Source organism: Cricetulus griseus, chromosome 8 (genome assembly GCF_003668045.3).
Source record: "Cricetulus griseus strain 17A/GY chromosome 8, alternate assembly CriGri-PICRH-1.0, whole genome shotgun sequence".
NCBI lineage: Eukaryota > Metazoa > Chordata > Mammalia > Rodentia > Cricetidae > Cricetulus > Cricetulus griseus.
In genome coordinates this window covers 47024404-47042378 of record NC_048601.1, presented here as the reverse complement: position 1 = coordinate 47042378, position 17975 = coordinate 47024404, and the positions used below count along the sequence as shown (strand labels likewise).

The following is a 17975-nucleotide window of genomic DNA, read 5'->3' as shown; positions in this document are numbered from 1 at the left end:
CTGACATTCTGTGTTCTGTGTTCCCATGCTGCTCTGCACAAACTCTTTAAGGAAAATGGAAACTCTGTGGTTGTTTACTTAATACCTCCTCCAGAGATGCAACTGCTTGGCCATTACAGGATGGCTGTCCCTCCAGAGGTATGAGGTCAGTACCATTGCGAGCAAGAGATACAGCTTCTAGAATGCCAATTTCAGCACATGGGAGGCAGTCTGAACTCCCCAAATGAACTTCTGTGTGCATGTGAGCCATAACAGACATAAAATGTTTTATTCAGTTCAAGGCACACTGACTTGGATTAATAAAGGAAACAAAGTTTTATACCTTCCAGATTATTCTCAAATGACATATCACTGAAAAAAGGCAGCCCAAGTATTACAGTGGCTTGGGGAACTGTATTATGTTTCTGCATCTTTCCAGGAGATAAATGAAATGTCACTACCATTGAGAATTTACCATTATTTCCAGCACACAGAGGCAAAATGCCCCTAAAGGTTTGCTTCCTGCTAATGCTCTCACTAACTGCACATAAAGAGTGAGAGTCACTCTACCAAGTGAACTACTTACACACATTCTTTTTCCAGAATTCACTTGGCTTCCATTCAATCTTGTTTTACATTTATATCTAAAAATCAATACAAATTTAATCTTCTAAAATGTTATTTCTTAGTCTACAAGAAATGCAATGAAAGTTTATTTTAATCACTGATAGATGGAAGATTATTTTTTAACCTCATAGGAGACTTCAATATTTTTTATTTATAAAGTACTTATGGGAACAGCTGAAAGGAGTTGGGAGCAGGAAACAGAATTTGCTTAGCAAGTACAATGGCTTTAGGTGGTTGGAAGTTTATTGGGAGTGGCCAAGTGGGAATGGCGGGATAGTAGAAGGGATAACTTCCTCGCTATTACAACAAATAACTCCATGGATTTCCTCTAACATGACTGTAAAAAGAGAGTTGTAACCTGGTGTCTATGGAGGATTGCCTCAAAGATCTCCCACAGACACCAAAATGTGTACATGTACCTAAAATGGTATACTACTTACATGTAGTGCATGCAGACTTTGCTTAGTTTAAATGACCTCTAGATTGCTTATAACAACTACAACACAAATGCAACAGAAATTATTTTTATATGTATGAGGTTTGTTTTTTCCTTTCATCTGCATATATGTCTAAGCACCACATGTATGCAGTATCTATAGAGGCCAGAAGAGGCATCGGATCCCCTGAAACTGGAGTTATAAATGGTTGTGAGCTGCCATATGGGTGCTGGAACTGAACCCAAGTCCTCTACAAAAACAGCAAGTGCTCTTAACTGCTAACCCAGCTAGAAATAGTTTTTATGCTGTATCATTTAAGGAATAATGACAAAAAGAAAACTGTGCAAGTTTAGTTGAGATGTGATTACCTTTCAGTGTTTTAATCTGTGATTGGAGGAATCTGCACAGGTCCTGTCAATGCAGAAGTTATTGTAATCACAACATCACTAGTAAGGACAAATTATATTCTCATAGCAAAATTTGAATGGACATCATTGCAACCCATCTCACTCCAATAACCTCAGAAAGACCTATCATTAATTGGAGTTCAGCAACAGCTATGGAGACATCAGCTGGATTGAGCCTACCAAGATAAGCAAACACAGACAAGCACCTGACTTCACAAATCCCACACTACATAGGAAGCGATGGGTAGGGAGCAAAGGAATACAGCTATCTGTGTAAAATGTGAGCCAATAAACACTCAGACACTGAACACAGATGCAACCAAGGATGGATTCCCTGAAGAATAATAGTTGACTAGAAAGCAATGGGAGGCAGCGTATCATATGAGAGCAAGAACCACCTCACAGGCACTGTGACAGGGACCAACAGAAGGTGAGGAGGTTAGGAGCAGAAAAAGAAGGCTGGCTCTCTTGCAGGACTGTCTATGAAGGGCCAATGTGGTGGCTGAAACTGCTCAGAGGTTTTAGGATGGCCTGAGTTAAAGGGCTGACATCTCACAAATACTGTTTCTTATAGCTATTGAATGGAATATATACTGGAAGGAAGCCAGCTATTAGTCATCTGGATGTGATGGTGTATCAGGTGGCACCTGGAAGGCAGGCATGGAAGGATTTGGTAGTGAGAATTTCTAAAATCCAAGGAATTGAGTGGACATAAGGAGACAAAGAGGCTTGCTTTCTCACTGAAAAAGTGAATCGCTCATGTTTCCCTTCAGACTCAAAGAAATTCAGAATGGGAGAGCCACTAGGGAGAAGCTGTGGAAGACTGGAGTAGGAATCACAACTGGCCTGTCTCTAATCTCTGTGGCAGCACGTTTTTTCTACCGAAGTAAATCTTCTGGCCGTGGATTCTTGCCATGTTGCTTTGACATACCACTCTGTCGACTCTGAAACCTTTACTTTAAATTGAACTCATGAAGGAGCAGAAGTGAATTTAGGGGCCCTGCTGAAAGTAAGAGCTCACCCACCAAATCACTGCCCTGACACATGGCAACGACATCGGCAAATGGACTTTTCCTGAAAGGCTAAAGCCACAGTGTAGCACAGCCCTGGCAGGCTTATCAACATAAAACAAAGTTGTTCTCTTGCTGGTGAGATCCAGACACAGCAGGAACCCCCCTGAGTTAACAGCTCCTGCAGCTGTAAATTACAGTTGCCTTTTGTCCATACTTGCCTTAGTGGTTTTGACTTTATTGCCACTGCTACAGGACCAACCAGAGGAGTCTGGGAGCACTCTGCAGTCCTCTCCTTCCAAGCAAGGATCCATGTGGCACCACCACTTCTCAATCACAATGGAAGCTGGAAAACAAAGGTTACATTGTATTTGTGCCATGCTTTCTTCCTCCACATGTGGGTGGCAAAACAGAATACAGATTAGCCCAGGGGCACAAACATGGCTCTGAAACGACTGCATAACTGCATTGAAAGAAATAAGTTGTGCCTCTACATACAATGGAAAGTGCATTTTTGGAGCTAGCTACCCGATGTAATAGAATTGGTGAGAGCCGATGCTTTGTGGGGCACCTGCCTTGATTTGAACCTCAATGAGTTCCTTCATTGTTTTCTGACCTTGGACTTGTCATCTAATTCCTCTTAGCCCCAGTTTCTCCAAAGAGACAGACATAAAAACACTCGCCCAAAGATGCAAAAGGATATAGTGAACTTTGGAGAAATATTGAGCTAGTCCTTTATTACAGGAGATGCTAGATACTGTGATGGCCATCCTCTTTGGTTGCAGGCTCCAGTGGCAGGCGTTGATATTTCAATCTTATTCTTGGCTATGAACAAAGAACATCTACACTAAAAGTTAAAGCTCCCATCCCGTATGGCCATCATCTCCATAGGCCACTGCAGTGGCTAGCTGAATGGTGAGCCACAATTTGTCATGTAGTGAAAGACAACTGAAAGTGACAGGACCCAGCCTTGCCTCACAGTCCACATGCGATTATTCTGGGATGTTCGGTTCACCTGTGAACTCATTATTCCCCATTCCTCACCAATAAAACTGTGTTTTATGTTCATAAAGCAGAAAATAGCACAGTAGATTGTGGAATTGAACATAGACCAAAGTGTGGGATGGTTAGTCCTGTAGGTTCATGGGTTGGCTGAATTGCAGAGGAGAAGAATTCAGCCAATGACCTGGGACAGAAGTGAGCTGACACTGAGGTGTTGATGAGTTAAGAAAGACTGACCCTGTTTTCTTGTTCAAACAGCAATGTTTACATAGGAAACATCCCAAAGTAGATGCTGCCATTCTGCCCCCCCCCTTGAGATGATAATTGTATTCCAGTTTCTGAGCTGTAGAGATGTGTGGTCCATAGATTTCTTTAGTGTTTTAAAGTAAGGACTTTAATAGATGACATCAGGGTGAACATGACAGCTTGGTATGCATGTACAATGTGCAATAATAGCAGAATCATATAAATTAACTCATCCATAGTCATTGATCATTAGATGCCCAAAACCTGTGCACCTTCTAACTGAAGATGGGCACCCCTTGAACAACAGCACTTCATTTCCAATCGTAGCAAACCCTCCATCTGTGAAAACCACAATTCTTCTCTGTACTAACAGGAATTCTACTTTTTGAAAATTGTATATGCATATGATCATGGGATCTTCTACCCTTTGGTTCCTAGCTTATTCCTGTAGCATACAGCCCTCCTGGTTCATGCATGTTTTCACAGATATTAGGATCTCTTTGGGTGAACAAATACTTGTCTACTATGATCATAGCCCACATGATCCTTCTCTCTCTCTCTCAGTGAAGTGACCGGGTTGTTCTCACCCAGCTACTTCAGTGAAAATGGTGGCACAGAAGAAGCCTTATAGGTACTGACTTCCAGGATGGGGCTGTGGCTTAGAGCATCCATTTACCTGTGTAACACTCTGAGTTGGGTCCCCAGCACCACACAAAAAGGTAGGGCTGATTTTATGCCCTATGGATTATGACTAGAAGGAAGGTTGCTGCATATATAAACTTATTTTCTGAGGAACTTCTATATTGCTTTCCATAGTGTCTGTACCAATTCACTTTCCTGACAACAGTATATGAGCGTTCCCCATTCTCTGTGTCTCCACATCCCCTTGTGGTTTTGATAACAGTCATTCTAATGAGAGGGAAGTCCTGCAGTGATGTAGAACACTGTTTGATGCCTCTATGTCTTCTCTGAGAAATTAGATATTCAGATCCTTTGCTCAACCCTTTATGGGTCAGATGTGAACCCCTTATAGATATGGGATTTGTTGGGTTAGAGAGAGGTAAAAGCACTCGCTGTTCAGTTCCATCACCCATGTAGGGCAGCCCACAACTACCTATAACTCCAGGCACAGGAGAGTGATGCCTGCTTCTATCGTCCATGAGCACCTATGCTCATGTGCACACATAACCATGGGGGTGGGAAGGAGAAATCTTAGAAAAAGAGAAATGTGGTCTGGAACAAGTTCTCACATTCTCTCAGCTGCCCTTTCTTTCTGGTCATTGTTCACTTTGCAGAGCTTTTGGGTTGCTGGGCATCCACTTGTTTGGATTGGTTTCGTTGCCTGTGTTTTTAGTATCATACCAAAAAGGCCATTGCCAGTGCCAGTAGTTTTCCTGTGTTCACTTCTCAGTTTTGCAGTTTCTTATGTCAGAGTAGTCTGTGCTATATGGTATGAGGGAGTCTTTTGCTGGCAGCTATCTACTTTTTCTAGTACCACTATCGAAGAGCTGACATAATCTTCAGCAAATACTTCTGGTGCCTTGATCAAATGTATGTAAGTTTAGCACTAGGCTTTCTACCTTGTTCCATTGTTCTGTTTGTCTACTTTTATGACACACCTATACTGTTGTATGATTACTATAGCTTTGAGATGTACATGGATTAGGAGGTGTGGTATCGCTAGTGTTGCCCTCTTCTTACAAACTCTTGATCTATTTGTGTTCTTTATGACTTCACATAAATTTTAGGACTTTTTCCCCATTTCTATGAAAATGCCACTAAGTTATTGAAAGGGATCTGTGGGTCATTGTGGACTTTTGGCAACAATACTCACCTCTATGTTGTTTAATTTCCTTCTGCAACATAACACAGCTTTCAGAATGCTGAGTTTTGGGCTCCTTGCTTAAATTTCCTAAGCATTTTGTTTTTATCACACTATCATAAGTGGAATCTTTTCAAAATTCTTTATTACTATATGCAAAAATGCAAGCCATTTTTTTCAATTCATTTTTAAAATTTTTCTACCTGCCAATTTTACTGAATTCAATATTGACTGTCTTCAGACTCTCACAAAGAAATGAAGCAGGAAGAATGTTACAAACACATTTTGTAAAGCCAGTATTAGCCTCATGCCAATGTCATGTCACACTTCTAGAGGTAAAGAAAATTACAGGCTAACATATTTCATAAAAACAAATGCAAAAAAGCCTCAAAAACACTAAGAAATCAAATTCAACAGGATACTGAGGAAATTGTACAACATGGTCGAGTGGGAGTTACCTCTCAAGTATAAAGATGATTGAATATGAACAAATGTGATCCACTACAATCTGAACATAAATGATAAAAACCATATGATTACTTTGGTAGATATATAAAAGCATTTTCAAAGTTTCACACCTTTTAATGATAGTAACTATCGACAAATTAGGTAAAGAAGGAATGTATCTCAACAGAAAGAAGGGCAGAGATTTCAGTCACAGCTGGCATGGGTTACCATGGTGAAAAGCTCAGTGCCCTTTTTATTTCTTTTGTTTATGCTGTGGGACATTTGTTTTAATTTTTCCATTTTTTATTTAAATTAGAAACAAGATTGTTTTGCATGTCAATCCCGTTCCCTCTCCCTTCCCTCCTTCCTTGCCCCCCCCCCAAAACTAAAATGCTACCTATCACATAACCTTTCTGCTCTCCAGGGAGGGTGAGGCCTTCCTTAGGGGGTCACCAGAGTCTATTATATCCTTTGGGATAGGGCCTAGGCCCATCCCTGTGTGTCTAGGCTGGGAAGTATCCCTTTGTGTGGAATGGGCTCCCAAAGACCATCCTTATGCTAGGGATAAATACTGATCTACTACAAGAGGCCCCATAGATTTCCGAGGCCTCCTCACTGTCACCCACATTCATGGGGTCTGGATCAGTCCCATGCTGGTGTCCCAGCTATCAGTCAGGGGTCCATTAGCTCCCCCTTGTTCAGGTCAGCTGTTTCTGTTGTCTTGACCCCTTTGCTCATCGCTCCTCCCTCTCTGCAACTGGATTCCAGGAGTTCAATTCAGTGTTTAGTTGTGGGTGTCTGCTTCCATCAGCTACTGAATGAAGGCTCCAGGATGGCATATAAGTTAGTCATCAATCTCATTGTCAGGGGAGGGCATTTAAGGTAGCCTCTCCTCTGTTGCTTAGATTGTTAGCTAGTGTCATCTTTGTAGATCTCCAGACATTTCCCTAGGGCCTGATTTCTCTGTAAACCTATAAGGACTCCTTGTATTATAGTATCTCTTACCTTGCTCTCCTCTATTCTTCCCACAACTCAACCTTCCTGCTCCCTCATATCCTCTTCTCCCCTCCTCCCCTTCTCATTCTCCTAGCTCACTCTCCTTTCTCCCCACGCTCCCAATTTGCTCAGGAGATCTTGTCCCTTCCCCTTCTCCAGGGGACCATGTATATCTCTCTTAGCTTGTTTCCTAGCTTCTCTGGCAGTGTGGATTGTAGGCTGGTAATCCTTTGTTCTATTTCTAAAATCCATATATGAGTGAGTGCATACCATATTTGTCGTTTTGTGATTGGGTTACCTCACTCAGAATGGTTTCTTCGAGTTCCATCCATTTGCCTGTGAATTTCAAGATTCCATTGTTTTGTTTTTCTGCTGAGTAGTACTCCATTGTGTAAATGTTCCACATTTTCTCTATCCATTCTTCAGTTGAAGAGCATCTAGGTTGCTTCCAGGTTCTGGCTATTACAAATAATGTTGCTATGAACATCATTGAACAGATGTCCTTGTTGTATGAATGCGTCTTTTGGGTATATGCCTAAGAGTGGAATTGCTGGATCTTGTGGTAGACCTATTCCCATTTTCCTGAGGAACTGCCATACTGATTCCAAAGTGGCTGTACTTTTTTTCAGCAGTGGAGGAGTGTTCCCCTTTCTCCACATCCTCTCCAGCATAAACTGTCATTGGTGTTTTTGATTTTAGCCATTCTGACAGGAGTAAGATGGTATCTCAGAATTGTTTTGATTTGCATTTCCCTGATGGCTAAGGATGTTGAACACTTTCTTATGTGTCTTTCAGCCATTTTAGATTCCTCTATTGAGAATTGCCTACTTAGTTCTGTGCCCCACTTTTTAATTGGATTATTTGGTGTTTTGAAAACTAGCTTCTTGAGTTCTTTGTAAATTTTGGAGATCAGCCTTCTGTGGGATGTAGGGTTGGTGAATATCTTTTCCCATTCTGTGGGCAGCTGTTTTGTCTTATTGACTGTGTCCTTTGCCTTACAGAAGCTTGTCAGTTTCTGGAGGTCCCATTTATTAATTGTGGATCTCAGTGTCTGTGCTACTGGTGTTATGTTCAGGAAGCAGTCTCCTGTACCAATTTGCATGCTCTTAAATGGACACGAGAAGGATGCCCCACTCTCACCACAGCTACTAAGCACAGCAAAGTGGAGCAGTTAGGTATAAGGGAAGAAAGGGCATGCAAGATGCACAGGGAACACTTGATTATCCATCTAGATTACATAGCATTATATACAGAAAACAGGACAGACTCTCTCACTGTTTTAAGAAAGACCATCAATGTAAAGTAAGTAAAAATTTAAAGTTCAGGCTCCATATATGCTAAGGGCAACTTTTCTCATTGACTGCCAGTCTCCTTGCTAATTCTTTTCCTGTATTATCTCATTTAAATTTTTCTCCAAAGCGGAGGTTGGTATATTTTTTTTCACCTAGCTTGAAAACTCTAGTGTCCAGAAGTACAAAGGGACTAGAGCAACACACAATCTAACATCAGAGTCCACATGCTTACCCTTAAATATATACCTCTTCCTTTACACTAGAAATGTCCACCAGAAACAAATCCTTGTTTTAAAAAAAGGTAGCAATATAACTGACACTACTTAGGCATTTGTACTGGCCTGCCTTTGGAGTTCTGACAGGATAAGCCCTTAGCTGCTGCCACTAAGAGCACCACCTGTTCACTATTTCCCTTTTAAAAAGGGCCCTGCCCACCTCCAATCCCTCTCTCTGTCTGCTTCTTTCTCTCCCTCTCTCTGTCTGTCTCCCTTCTCTCTCTGCTGAGGCTGGTCTCCCCCTTCCACTTTCCCTTTTTACAATCTTTTTCCCTAATTAAAAAAAAAAAAAAACTCCACTTGAACTCTGTCACATGGTGTCTTTCTCTCTAGAGCCACTTTTTTATTACAACAATAATAATACAAAAAGTCAGTGTGTTAATCAGGACATGGCAATACAGAGTGACGAGAACACATGGGATCATTTCACAACTTGCTAGAAGACTCAGATTTTCTTCTATCCTTATGTAGCCACAGTTTCTGGGCTACTGGCTGATGGCCTCAATCAACAGCAATTATACCTGAGTCAGGTAGATTTGTGATCTAGGTTAACCATTCTCTATTTAAATCAGTGCATGCCATGATAGAAAATGGTACATTGCCACATGGGTTATTTATGGTCAGAGAGACTGCTACTGAACTGGGGTGGATGGACATGAAACTTAAGAAAGTTCAGGGTTTTATTTAAGTTCCAAATATCATTATGATCTCACCCTGCAACTGCAGGGAACTTCTGTCATTTCAAAGCACCTTTACCCACTTTTCTTCTTCTGATTGTCCCAGGAGCAGCAAAGGGCAGATGGAGCCAGAAATAAAAAACAGTTTTCCCCTAAGTTGGTAATTAAGGATGAAAGTACCAAACTTGAGGTGTATTACACTGACTCTGCCTAGCAGCCTTCTGGAATGTACTGTAATGTGTTTAGAATTTTAATTGTAGCTGTGTCAGGTGGAGTGTAATGATTTGATACATGCATACAATAATCAAATAAAGAGGGTTGACATTTCTATCTCCTTGTATATTTTTAAGGTTTTCATGGGTCTACACCAGGTCCTCTGCATATAGATTTATTAGCTTAGTATTTTTATGAGACACCTGACTGTGAGAACAAGTGGGTCTCTGACTCTTGTGCCTTCTCTTAGGACTCTTGTCCTCCTGTTGGATTGTCATGTCCAACTTTGATGATAGCTTTTGCTCTGTCTTATTTTGTCATGTTTCATTGTTATCACTTAGAAACCTGTACTTTTCTAATGAGAGATAGAAACAAAGTAGATCCAGAGAGGAGAGGAGGAAAGAGAAACTATAATCAGGATATAGTGTATGCAAAAAGAATCTTTTCAATAAAAGGGGGAAAGTAGGGAAAATAAATGCTTTAATATTGACAGTATTTCAATGGATGTGTACTGCAGTGATCAACTCTGATAATTCCCATATACACAAACATCATGAATCAATCATGTTCATCTACCCTACTTCTCATTTTACTCTAAATCTATCTCCCAGCATTCTTCCCAGTCCATAGTAATCCCTCTTCTATTTAAGATCTAATTTTCTTATTATATTTTAGTATCTATATGTGAGAGTGAGCATGGAATGTTTCTCTGATTCTCTAGGTGGCATAACACAACCTCCAGTTTCATCCATTGCCTTGCAAATCATATTCCATGCCTCTCTGATTAAGAATCTATTGTGTGATCTCCATGTGTTGATTGGCACACAGGCCAATTCCATACCTTAGCTATGGTGAAATGTGTCTGTAACAGGAACACACAGGATCCTCTCTGGGGTGCTGATTTTCTTTTCTTTTTTCTTTTTTCTTTTTCTTTATTTTTTTTTTTGCATGCTATACCCAGGATTAGGATATGTGGATCAAAAGAGAAACCTATTTCAGCTAGTTTAGAAACTTCCATACACATCTGATAGAGAGCTGATCTATACAAAGAAATATACAAAGAACTCAAGAATCTAGTCACCAAAACACCAAATAATCCAATTAAAAACTGGGATACAGAACTAACTAGAGAATCTCAAATGGCTGAAAGACACTTAAGAAAGTGCTCACATCCTTAGCCTTCAGGGAAATGCAAATCAAAACAACTCTGAGATACCATCTTACACTTGTCAGAATGGCTAAAATAAAAAACACCCACTGCAGTTTATGCTGGAGAGGATGTGGAGAAAGGGGAACACTCCTCCATTGCTGGTGGGAGTGCAAACTTGTGAGGCCAATTTGGAAATCAGTATGGAGGTTCCTCAGGAAAATGGGAATCAGTCTACCACAAGATCCAGCAATTCCACTCTTAGGCATGTACCCAAAAGATGCACATTCATACAACAAGAACATCTGTTCAACTATGTTCATAGTAGCATTATTTGTAATAGCCAGAACCTGGAAGCAACCTAGATGTCTCTCAACCAAAGAATGGATAAAGAAAATGTGGTATATTTAAAGAAAGGAATACTTCTCAATAGAAAAAAATGACATCTTAAAATCTGCAGGCAAATGGATGGAACTAGAAGAAACCATCCTGAATGATGTAATCCAGACACAGAAAGAAAGGCATGGTATGTACTCACTCGTAAGGGAATATTAGACATAGGGCAAAGGATTACCAGCCTACAATCCACAACCTCAGAGAAACTAGAAAACAAGTAAGATCCTATGAGAGACATACATGGACGCCCCCCCCAAGGGGAAAGGGACAAGATCTCCTGAGTAAATTGGGAGCATGGAGGGAGTAAGAGGGAGGAGGAGAAAGAGGAAGGGAGAAGGGGGGGGGGAACATGAGGTATTAGGAAGTACAGAGAAGGAAAGCAAGGAAGGAGATACCTTAACAGAGGGAGCTGTTATAGGCTTAACTAGAAACCTGGCACTAGGTAGGGAAATCTCCAGGAATCCACAAGGATGACTTCAACTAAGAATCTAAGCAATAGTAGAGAGTCTACCTTAAATGCCCTTCCCCTATAATGCTATTGATGACCACCTTAAATGCCATCATAGAGCCTTTATTCAGTAGCTGATGGAAGTAGAGGCAGAGATCCACAGCTAAACACTGAGCTGAACTCCTGGAATCCAGTTGTAGAGAGGGAGGGGTGATGAGCAGAAGGGTCAAGACTATGCTGGGGAAACCCACAGAAACAGCTGACCTGAGCAAGTGGGAGTTCAAGGACCCCCATCTGACAGCTCAGAAACCAACATAGGATCAAACCAGGCCCCTTGACATGGGTATCAGTTGGGGGGCTTGGGCAGTCTATGGAGCCTCTGTCAGTGAAACCAGTATTTATCCCTAGTGCACAAACGGCTTTGGGAGCCCATTCCCTATAGAGGGATACTCTCTCAGCTTGGATACAAAGGGGAGGGCCTAGGTCCTGCCCTTGATGATGTGACAGACTTTGATGATCCCCCATGGAAGGCTTCACCCTCCCTGAGGAGTGGATGGGGGTTGGGATGGTTGGAGAAATGGGAGAATGGGAGGGAGAGGGAACTGGAATTGGTATGTAAAATAAGATTGTTTTTCAATTAAATAAAAATTAATAAAATAAAAAGAAACTCCAATACTGTTTTCTGCAGTAGCTCTGTTAATTTGCATTCCACTGTATTACAGTTTGGTTTTTGTTACATATTCTTACCAGCATTTATTTTTTAATTTTATGATAATGTACATTCTAGCTGGGATGCAATAGTATCTCCTTACAATTCTGATTTGCATTTTCCCAGTAGCTTGATGCTGAACTTTTTTCATGTATTTGTTGGTTATATGTGTTCTTCATTGAGTGTTGTATATTCAAATCACTTATCTAATTTGAGGGTTTTCTTTTTCAGCTCTTCATAGATTCTGTATATTCATCCTATCTGGTGTATAACTAACTAGCAAAGCTTCCCTGTCATTCAGTGTGCTGTCTCCACTCTGTTCGTAGTTCCCTTTGCCACTTGTGAATTTTTGTCTCTATTCCCTGTGCTTTAAGAATGCTATCCAGAAAAAAAAACTGCCCATACCAATGTCCTCAAGTGTTGCCTCTATGTTTCTTCTAGTGGTTTCTGAAATTTTGGGCCTTATTGTAAATTCTTTGATACATTAGAGCTGACCTTTTAAAATATTTATTATTATGTGTATGATGGGGGGTGTTATAAAATGTATGTAGATTTCACAGGCCAACTTTGTCCCCTTCCCCCTTTATGTGGGTGCCAGGGATTGAACCAAGTATCAGGTTGCTGTGGCAAGCCTCTTTATCCTCAGAGACATCTTATTGGCCCCTGCGTTGTTTATTTGTTTGTCTTAAATAGAAAAAATTAATAAAAGGGTTACATTTGAATATTCTGCATGTATACATAAATTCACTTTTTTAAAGATTTGGGTAAAAGAAAATACAATATTAAAGTTCTTACAATTTTTTTACTGGTTTTCCTTTGTTTGCTTAAAAAGTGCTATGCATTAAAATAACAAGCTACTACGGAATTTTAAATTGCTACATTTGCAGAAACAAAAATCCTATTTGTATCTAACAGGAGAACACAGTCTTTAGGGACCCTAGTGACAGATTATCCTCTGGGAAAGACTTAGCAGCAAATGTTCCTGAGGAGAAGAAAAAGAAAGGGGCCAGGGCAGAAACCGAAGTGCCAGTCTCGGATGCCCTTCCGCACTGACAATTGTCTATTATTCCCACAGCAAAGGTGAGAACCGACTGAGGTCAGACCTCAGAGGAAGATAGGCATGGAGAAAGCAGAACTTCTGAAACAGCTGGAGCCTAGCTCTGAAATGAAGCAAAGGCACAGACATTAGATTCTACTAAAATAACTGCCAATGACATCTGCCCCCTTTCCTGGGCCATTTCTCCACAGGAGAATGCCTTGTGGGAGGCATGTCCGCCACTCCTGCTAGAGAACACCACAATCTACTCTAAACAAGAAAATGCCCTGTCATGTCTATTTTTAAAGTACAATTCTTTTTAAAGCCTCATGCCTTCCTGGTTTAGGAAAACACTTCATAAATACCCTTACCTTCAAATTGTAATAATAAACTTCCAGTTTTACACAGAAAGGAAAAATCGTGACAGTGGCGCCCCCTGGACTTTGCTAGTGGCTAGTGCATCATATAGTGTCAAGCAACTAAATAGCTGTTTTACTTTGGCACAAAGAAAGCACTGCCTTCTCAAGAGTTGGTCTCTCACGGACTTAGTTTAGTTGTATATACAGTGTTAAGGTCTCTGTTTTGTCTTTAAAATAATGTTTTATTAATTCTTTAAGAATTTTATATCAAATATTTTAATCAAGTTTATCCACCTCTGCCCAGATCTTCCCCTGCCTCCCTACAGACCCAACTTTATATTTATTTTCTCTCTCACTCTCTCTCCTATCTCATTGTTTTAAAATAAAAGCCATCATGTCCAGTTTGCGTTGTCAAAATACTCTGGGCACAAGGCCTACCCTGGATTGTGGTAAATACACCCGGTGTCAAACCATTGATGAAAACCAACTTTCTATCAACTGCAACCAAGTGACTGGGGTCAGACTCCATCCCACCTCCATTCCTCCACACTGAAACTTTGTCTGCCTTGAGTTTGTATAACTCTTGTTCATACCGTCTCTGTGAGTCAAAAAGTTGGCAGTTCGAACGTATAAGTTTTCACTAAAGATAAATGTCATTACGTGAAGGTTCTGAGCATGAAAACCCTGTTGCCATGCTCAGTTCCACTTGCTGGGCCAGCATCATCAACTTCATCAATAGACAAGTTTCTGTGAAACACGAACTTCGGATCTCTACAAAGACTTAGTGAACCATCATCAGCTTTGCTACAAGAGAAAGAGAATAAGAAGATTTTCTGAGGAATCAGAATTTAGCCAATTTGATGTTGACTTCAAATAAAGGATGTATGGTTTTAGTTTTCCTATCAAAAAAAAAAAAGTTGGCAGTTCATGCCCACCTGGGGACACCATTTGTAATGATAACCCTTTCCGCCGGCCGCCCGAGCCCCGCCACCACACTAGGGCCCCCAAGCAACACACAGTCTTATGTTAGTTACAATGCTGTTAGCCAATGACTAGGATTTCTTATATGCTAGCCCAGTCTTAACTATCAACCATAACTACTAATCTATATATTTTATAAAGACTAATCTCACTGAGGATGCCAGCCTTAGTGTCCTATCTTCCTGGGATCACATGGTGACTCTGTCTCTTTCCTACATTTCCCAAAATCCTCCTTCTATCCTAGTCCCATCTAACTCGCTTCCCTAATGGCCAACAGTGCTTTATTTATCAACCAATAAGGCAAACATATACACAGAAGGACTTCCCCCATCACACATGTACAGCTGTGTCTGAAAAACATTGTTTCCTTGTATTCATCTACCATTTCTGGCTCTTACACTACCTCTTCCACATAGAATCCTGAGCCTTGGAGGACTGTGCTATCTCTGTACATCCCATTCATGACTGAATACTCCAAAGTCTCTTATTGTCTGCATGTGGACCAGTTGTCAGTCTCTGTGCCAATCAATGTACTGTAAGAAGCAGCTTCTCTGATAAGGGTTCAGAGAGGCACTGATCTATGGGTATATCAATAACTCATTATCGTCATATTCATTTAGCAAAATAATAGTAGTAGGTTTTCTCCTAGGGCCCATGATCTCTATAGCGACAGGTTCTTGGTCTCATTGACAGTGTCAGGAAAGGGTTTCATCTCATGGAGCCTGCCTCTATTGCACCAGTGGGCACATCTTGACAGGCGTGTTATGATTGTAGCTTTCAGGGTTCATACTTGGGTGAAATTGCTGATTACCTTTCTTCTCTGGCAACATACATAGCCCCTGCAGCACTACTCACAGTAGGTAGTAGGGATGAAGCTTCCAGTTGAGTACCAGCTATATTTCTCCATGTTCTACGGTTCTAGTATGTAGTATCTTCAGCTGTAAGGTCTTACTGTCAAGTTCCGGAGGATAACCAACAGCATTGACAATAGCCTATAATGTTTGGGTGCCAGTCTATGGGACCCTATTGTCTTTCTGTTTTTTCTTTAAATCTATCTTTAACCTCAAAGTATGGGTGAGGTGATTTTGAAAATATCTTCCTAGAAGTATATATATATATATATATATATATATATATATATATATATATGAGAGAGAGAGAGAGAGACTCCACACTGAGATTTAACAAGATTTTAAAATCTTGTACTTATCGCTGCCTTTCCAACATGCACACTGTATTCTTTGCTAATGATGCTATGAATTCCATGCCTTGACTTTTCTAGCAAAGAAAACATAGCAGCTTAACCCACCTAACTAATGTGAGCAGTAAAGAGCTAAAGTACCTTATAGAAATTGTATTTGTGCTGGGCAGTGGTGGCGCACACCTTTAATCCCAGCACTCAGAAGGCAGAGGCAGGCGGATCTCTGGGAGTTTGAGACCAGCCTGATGTACAAGAGCTAGTTCCAGGACAGCCTTCAAAGCCACAAAGAAACCCTGCCTCAAAACATTCCCCCCAAAAGAATGAAATTGTATTTGTTTATTTTGCTGGCAACTTAGTATTGTTGCTTCCACAAGTTTACATAGCCCTAAATAGGCTACTATGTAGATCCATTCTGGTCCCCTTTGGGTTTTTTGTTTTTAATGATATAAGTGATTCCTTCTTGCCAAACACAGACTCACAAATACATGTATATATACTAGAGACTTTACAGTCACGGTTTCCCAACCTTGGTACTATTATCATTTGAGGCCAGATTATTCTTTCTTGTGCAGTCTACCCTAGCACTATAAACTGTTTGGCAACATCTGTCCATCTGTAGCCTCTATATAACAGAGATGAGTAGATGCTCTCCCAAGCCTGCTCAATGTTCCCAAGGGGCACAAATCCATGTTTCTCAGTCATAGACATTTAATACTTTGTATGCCAATTCAGCAAATAAACAGAAGGAGGCTTTTCTAGTGTATTAGATCTGTCCAAAGCTTTGGTTGGTGGGTGGAATCCTAATCCACAGTAAAAGTCATATCAATTCTATTCTGTTTTCCTTCCTGCACCTACTATGGATAAGGCAGCACTTCTAAAATTTGTATGTGCACACCTGCTCTCACTCATAGAAACACAAATCCTGGGCTCACTATGTTACATGTGCTGAGAACAGGGCCTTTCAAAAGCAGAGACCATGCTTTCCCTTTCAGCAGTCCCAGTGAGCTCGGCTCACAGTCTGCTTCCTCCACTGTCCTAAAATGTGAACTCCCAGAATCGGTGAAATACCACCTCAATATCCTGGGCTCTGTGTCCCTCCAGCCTTCGGATATGCATGCTTGCCCAACCACTCACAGATACCTTGTGCTGCCTCTTTGCCTTCTCCAACCTTTCACCTCCTACCTAGACAGTTAAGACCCACTGTCTCTCATGGGATCCATAGCTAACCTTCTCTATTCTGCCATAGAATCCTGCATTTGTGAGAGTTTATGTCTCTCTTTCCTTGGGTACTATGGGCTTCTTGGAAATGGTACCAGAGTCCATTGTTACACTATTCCTAGCATGTAGGATAAGGCCAACATCAAGGAGTTCAATTAAAGCTTGATGAATAATCCAAGAGACTCAAGATATAACTCCTACCATCCCCCAAGGTGCTTGTAAGAAGTGAGCTTCACTGCCATTGTCCTGACTGCCCTTGACAGAAACTCAGTGGCTAAGAGAATAAACCCAACTGAAACACCAAACCCAGTGAGAACACATCATAAAGAGAGACCCTGCTTCATCACACAGCTCCCAGAGCCTTGAGAACTGTCAGGCCCAAATAGTAACTCTCTTCTGTAGTTAAACCAGTCCTCACAAGTGAGAAAGGCAGAAAAATTAGAACCTTATCAAGAGACTTAAAATATACCTTTAAAAAAAACTGTCTTCCATCCCAGAGCTTTTGTCTTATTAATCTGTTTTAAATCCAATATTTGCAAAGTATTTGCTTTGACAAAATGAATTAAGCTTTCTTGTAGTACACATTTATCTCGCTTTATCAAAAAGCCAGTCAGCATTATCTCTATAGGGCTGTGTTTTGATAAATGTGCAGAACACTGCTTTCATCACAAAATAGCCTTGTATATGCCAGTACAGATTTTAAATAAAGAACTCTTACCCACAGAACAACTGTCTGTTTCGGGACACAAAGAGTCACAGCTCAGAATAATTCCCCTTCCTCCTTTCAAATCCCCAATGTGTATTGAAGATGAATTTAAATAACTCAGAGCTAATTGTAATTTAAAAACTGGGTGATTGGGTAAAAATATCTAAGTTTTGTATTTAACTAATGAAGGCTAAGCTTTTACAGAAAAGCAATGAAAGCCCCAGATAAGTATCTGTGGTGTGGATTAACAATAATGCAAAAGGATATTCCGATTTCTGTGTCAACATTAATTAGTGCCCTGCTCCAACATCTCCATGCCTTTGTTTTAATTTAAATGTAAATTC

The 17975-nt window shown here is 40.6% G+C and overlaps 1 protein-coding gene across 1 annotated transcript in view; it reads right to left on the bottom strand.

Moving 5' to 3' along the window:
• Positions 1–2061: 2061 nt before the first annotated feature.
• Positions 2062–17975, bottom strand: part of Tafa4 (TAFA chemokine like family member 4) — a 137549-nt gene continuing 121635 nt past the window's right edge. The window contains exons 3-4 of the mRNA XM_035449032.1: positions 2682–2806; positions 2062–2136 (exon numbers count right to left, since the gene is read on the bottom strand). Coding sequence (XP_035304923.1) covers positions 2062–2136; positions 2682–2806 — 200 coding nt within the window. The remainder of the gene's footprint in view (positions 2137–2681; positions 2807–17975) is intronic.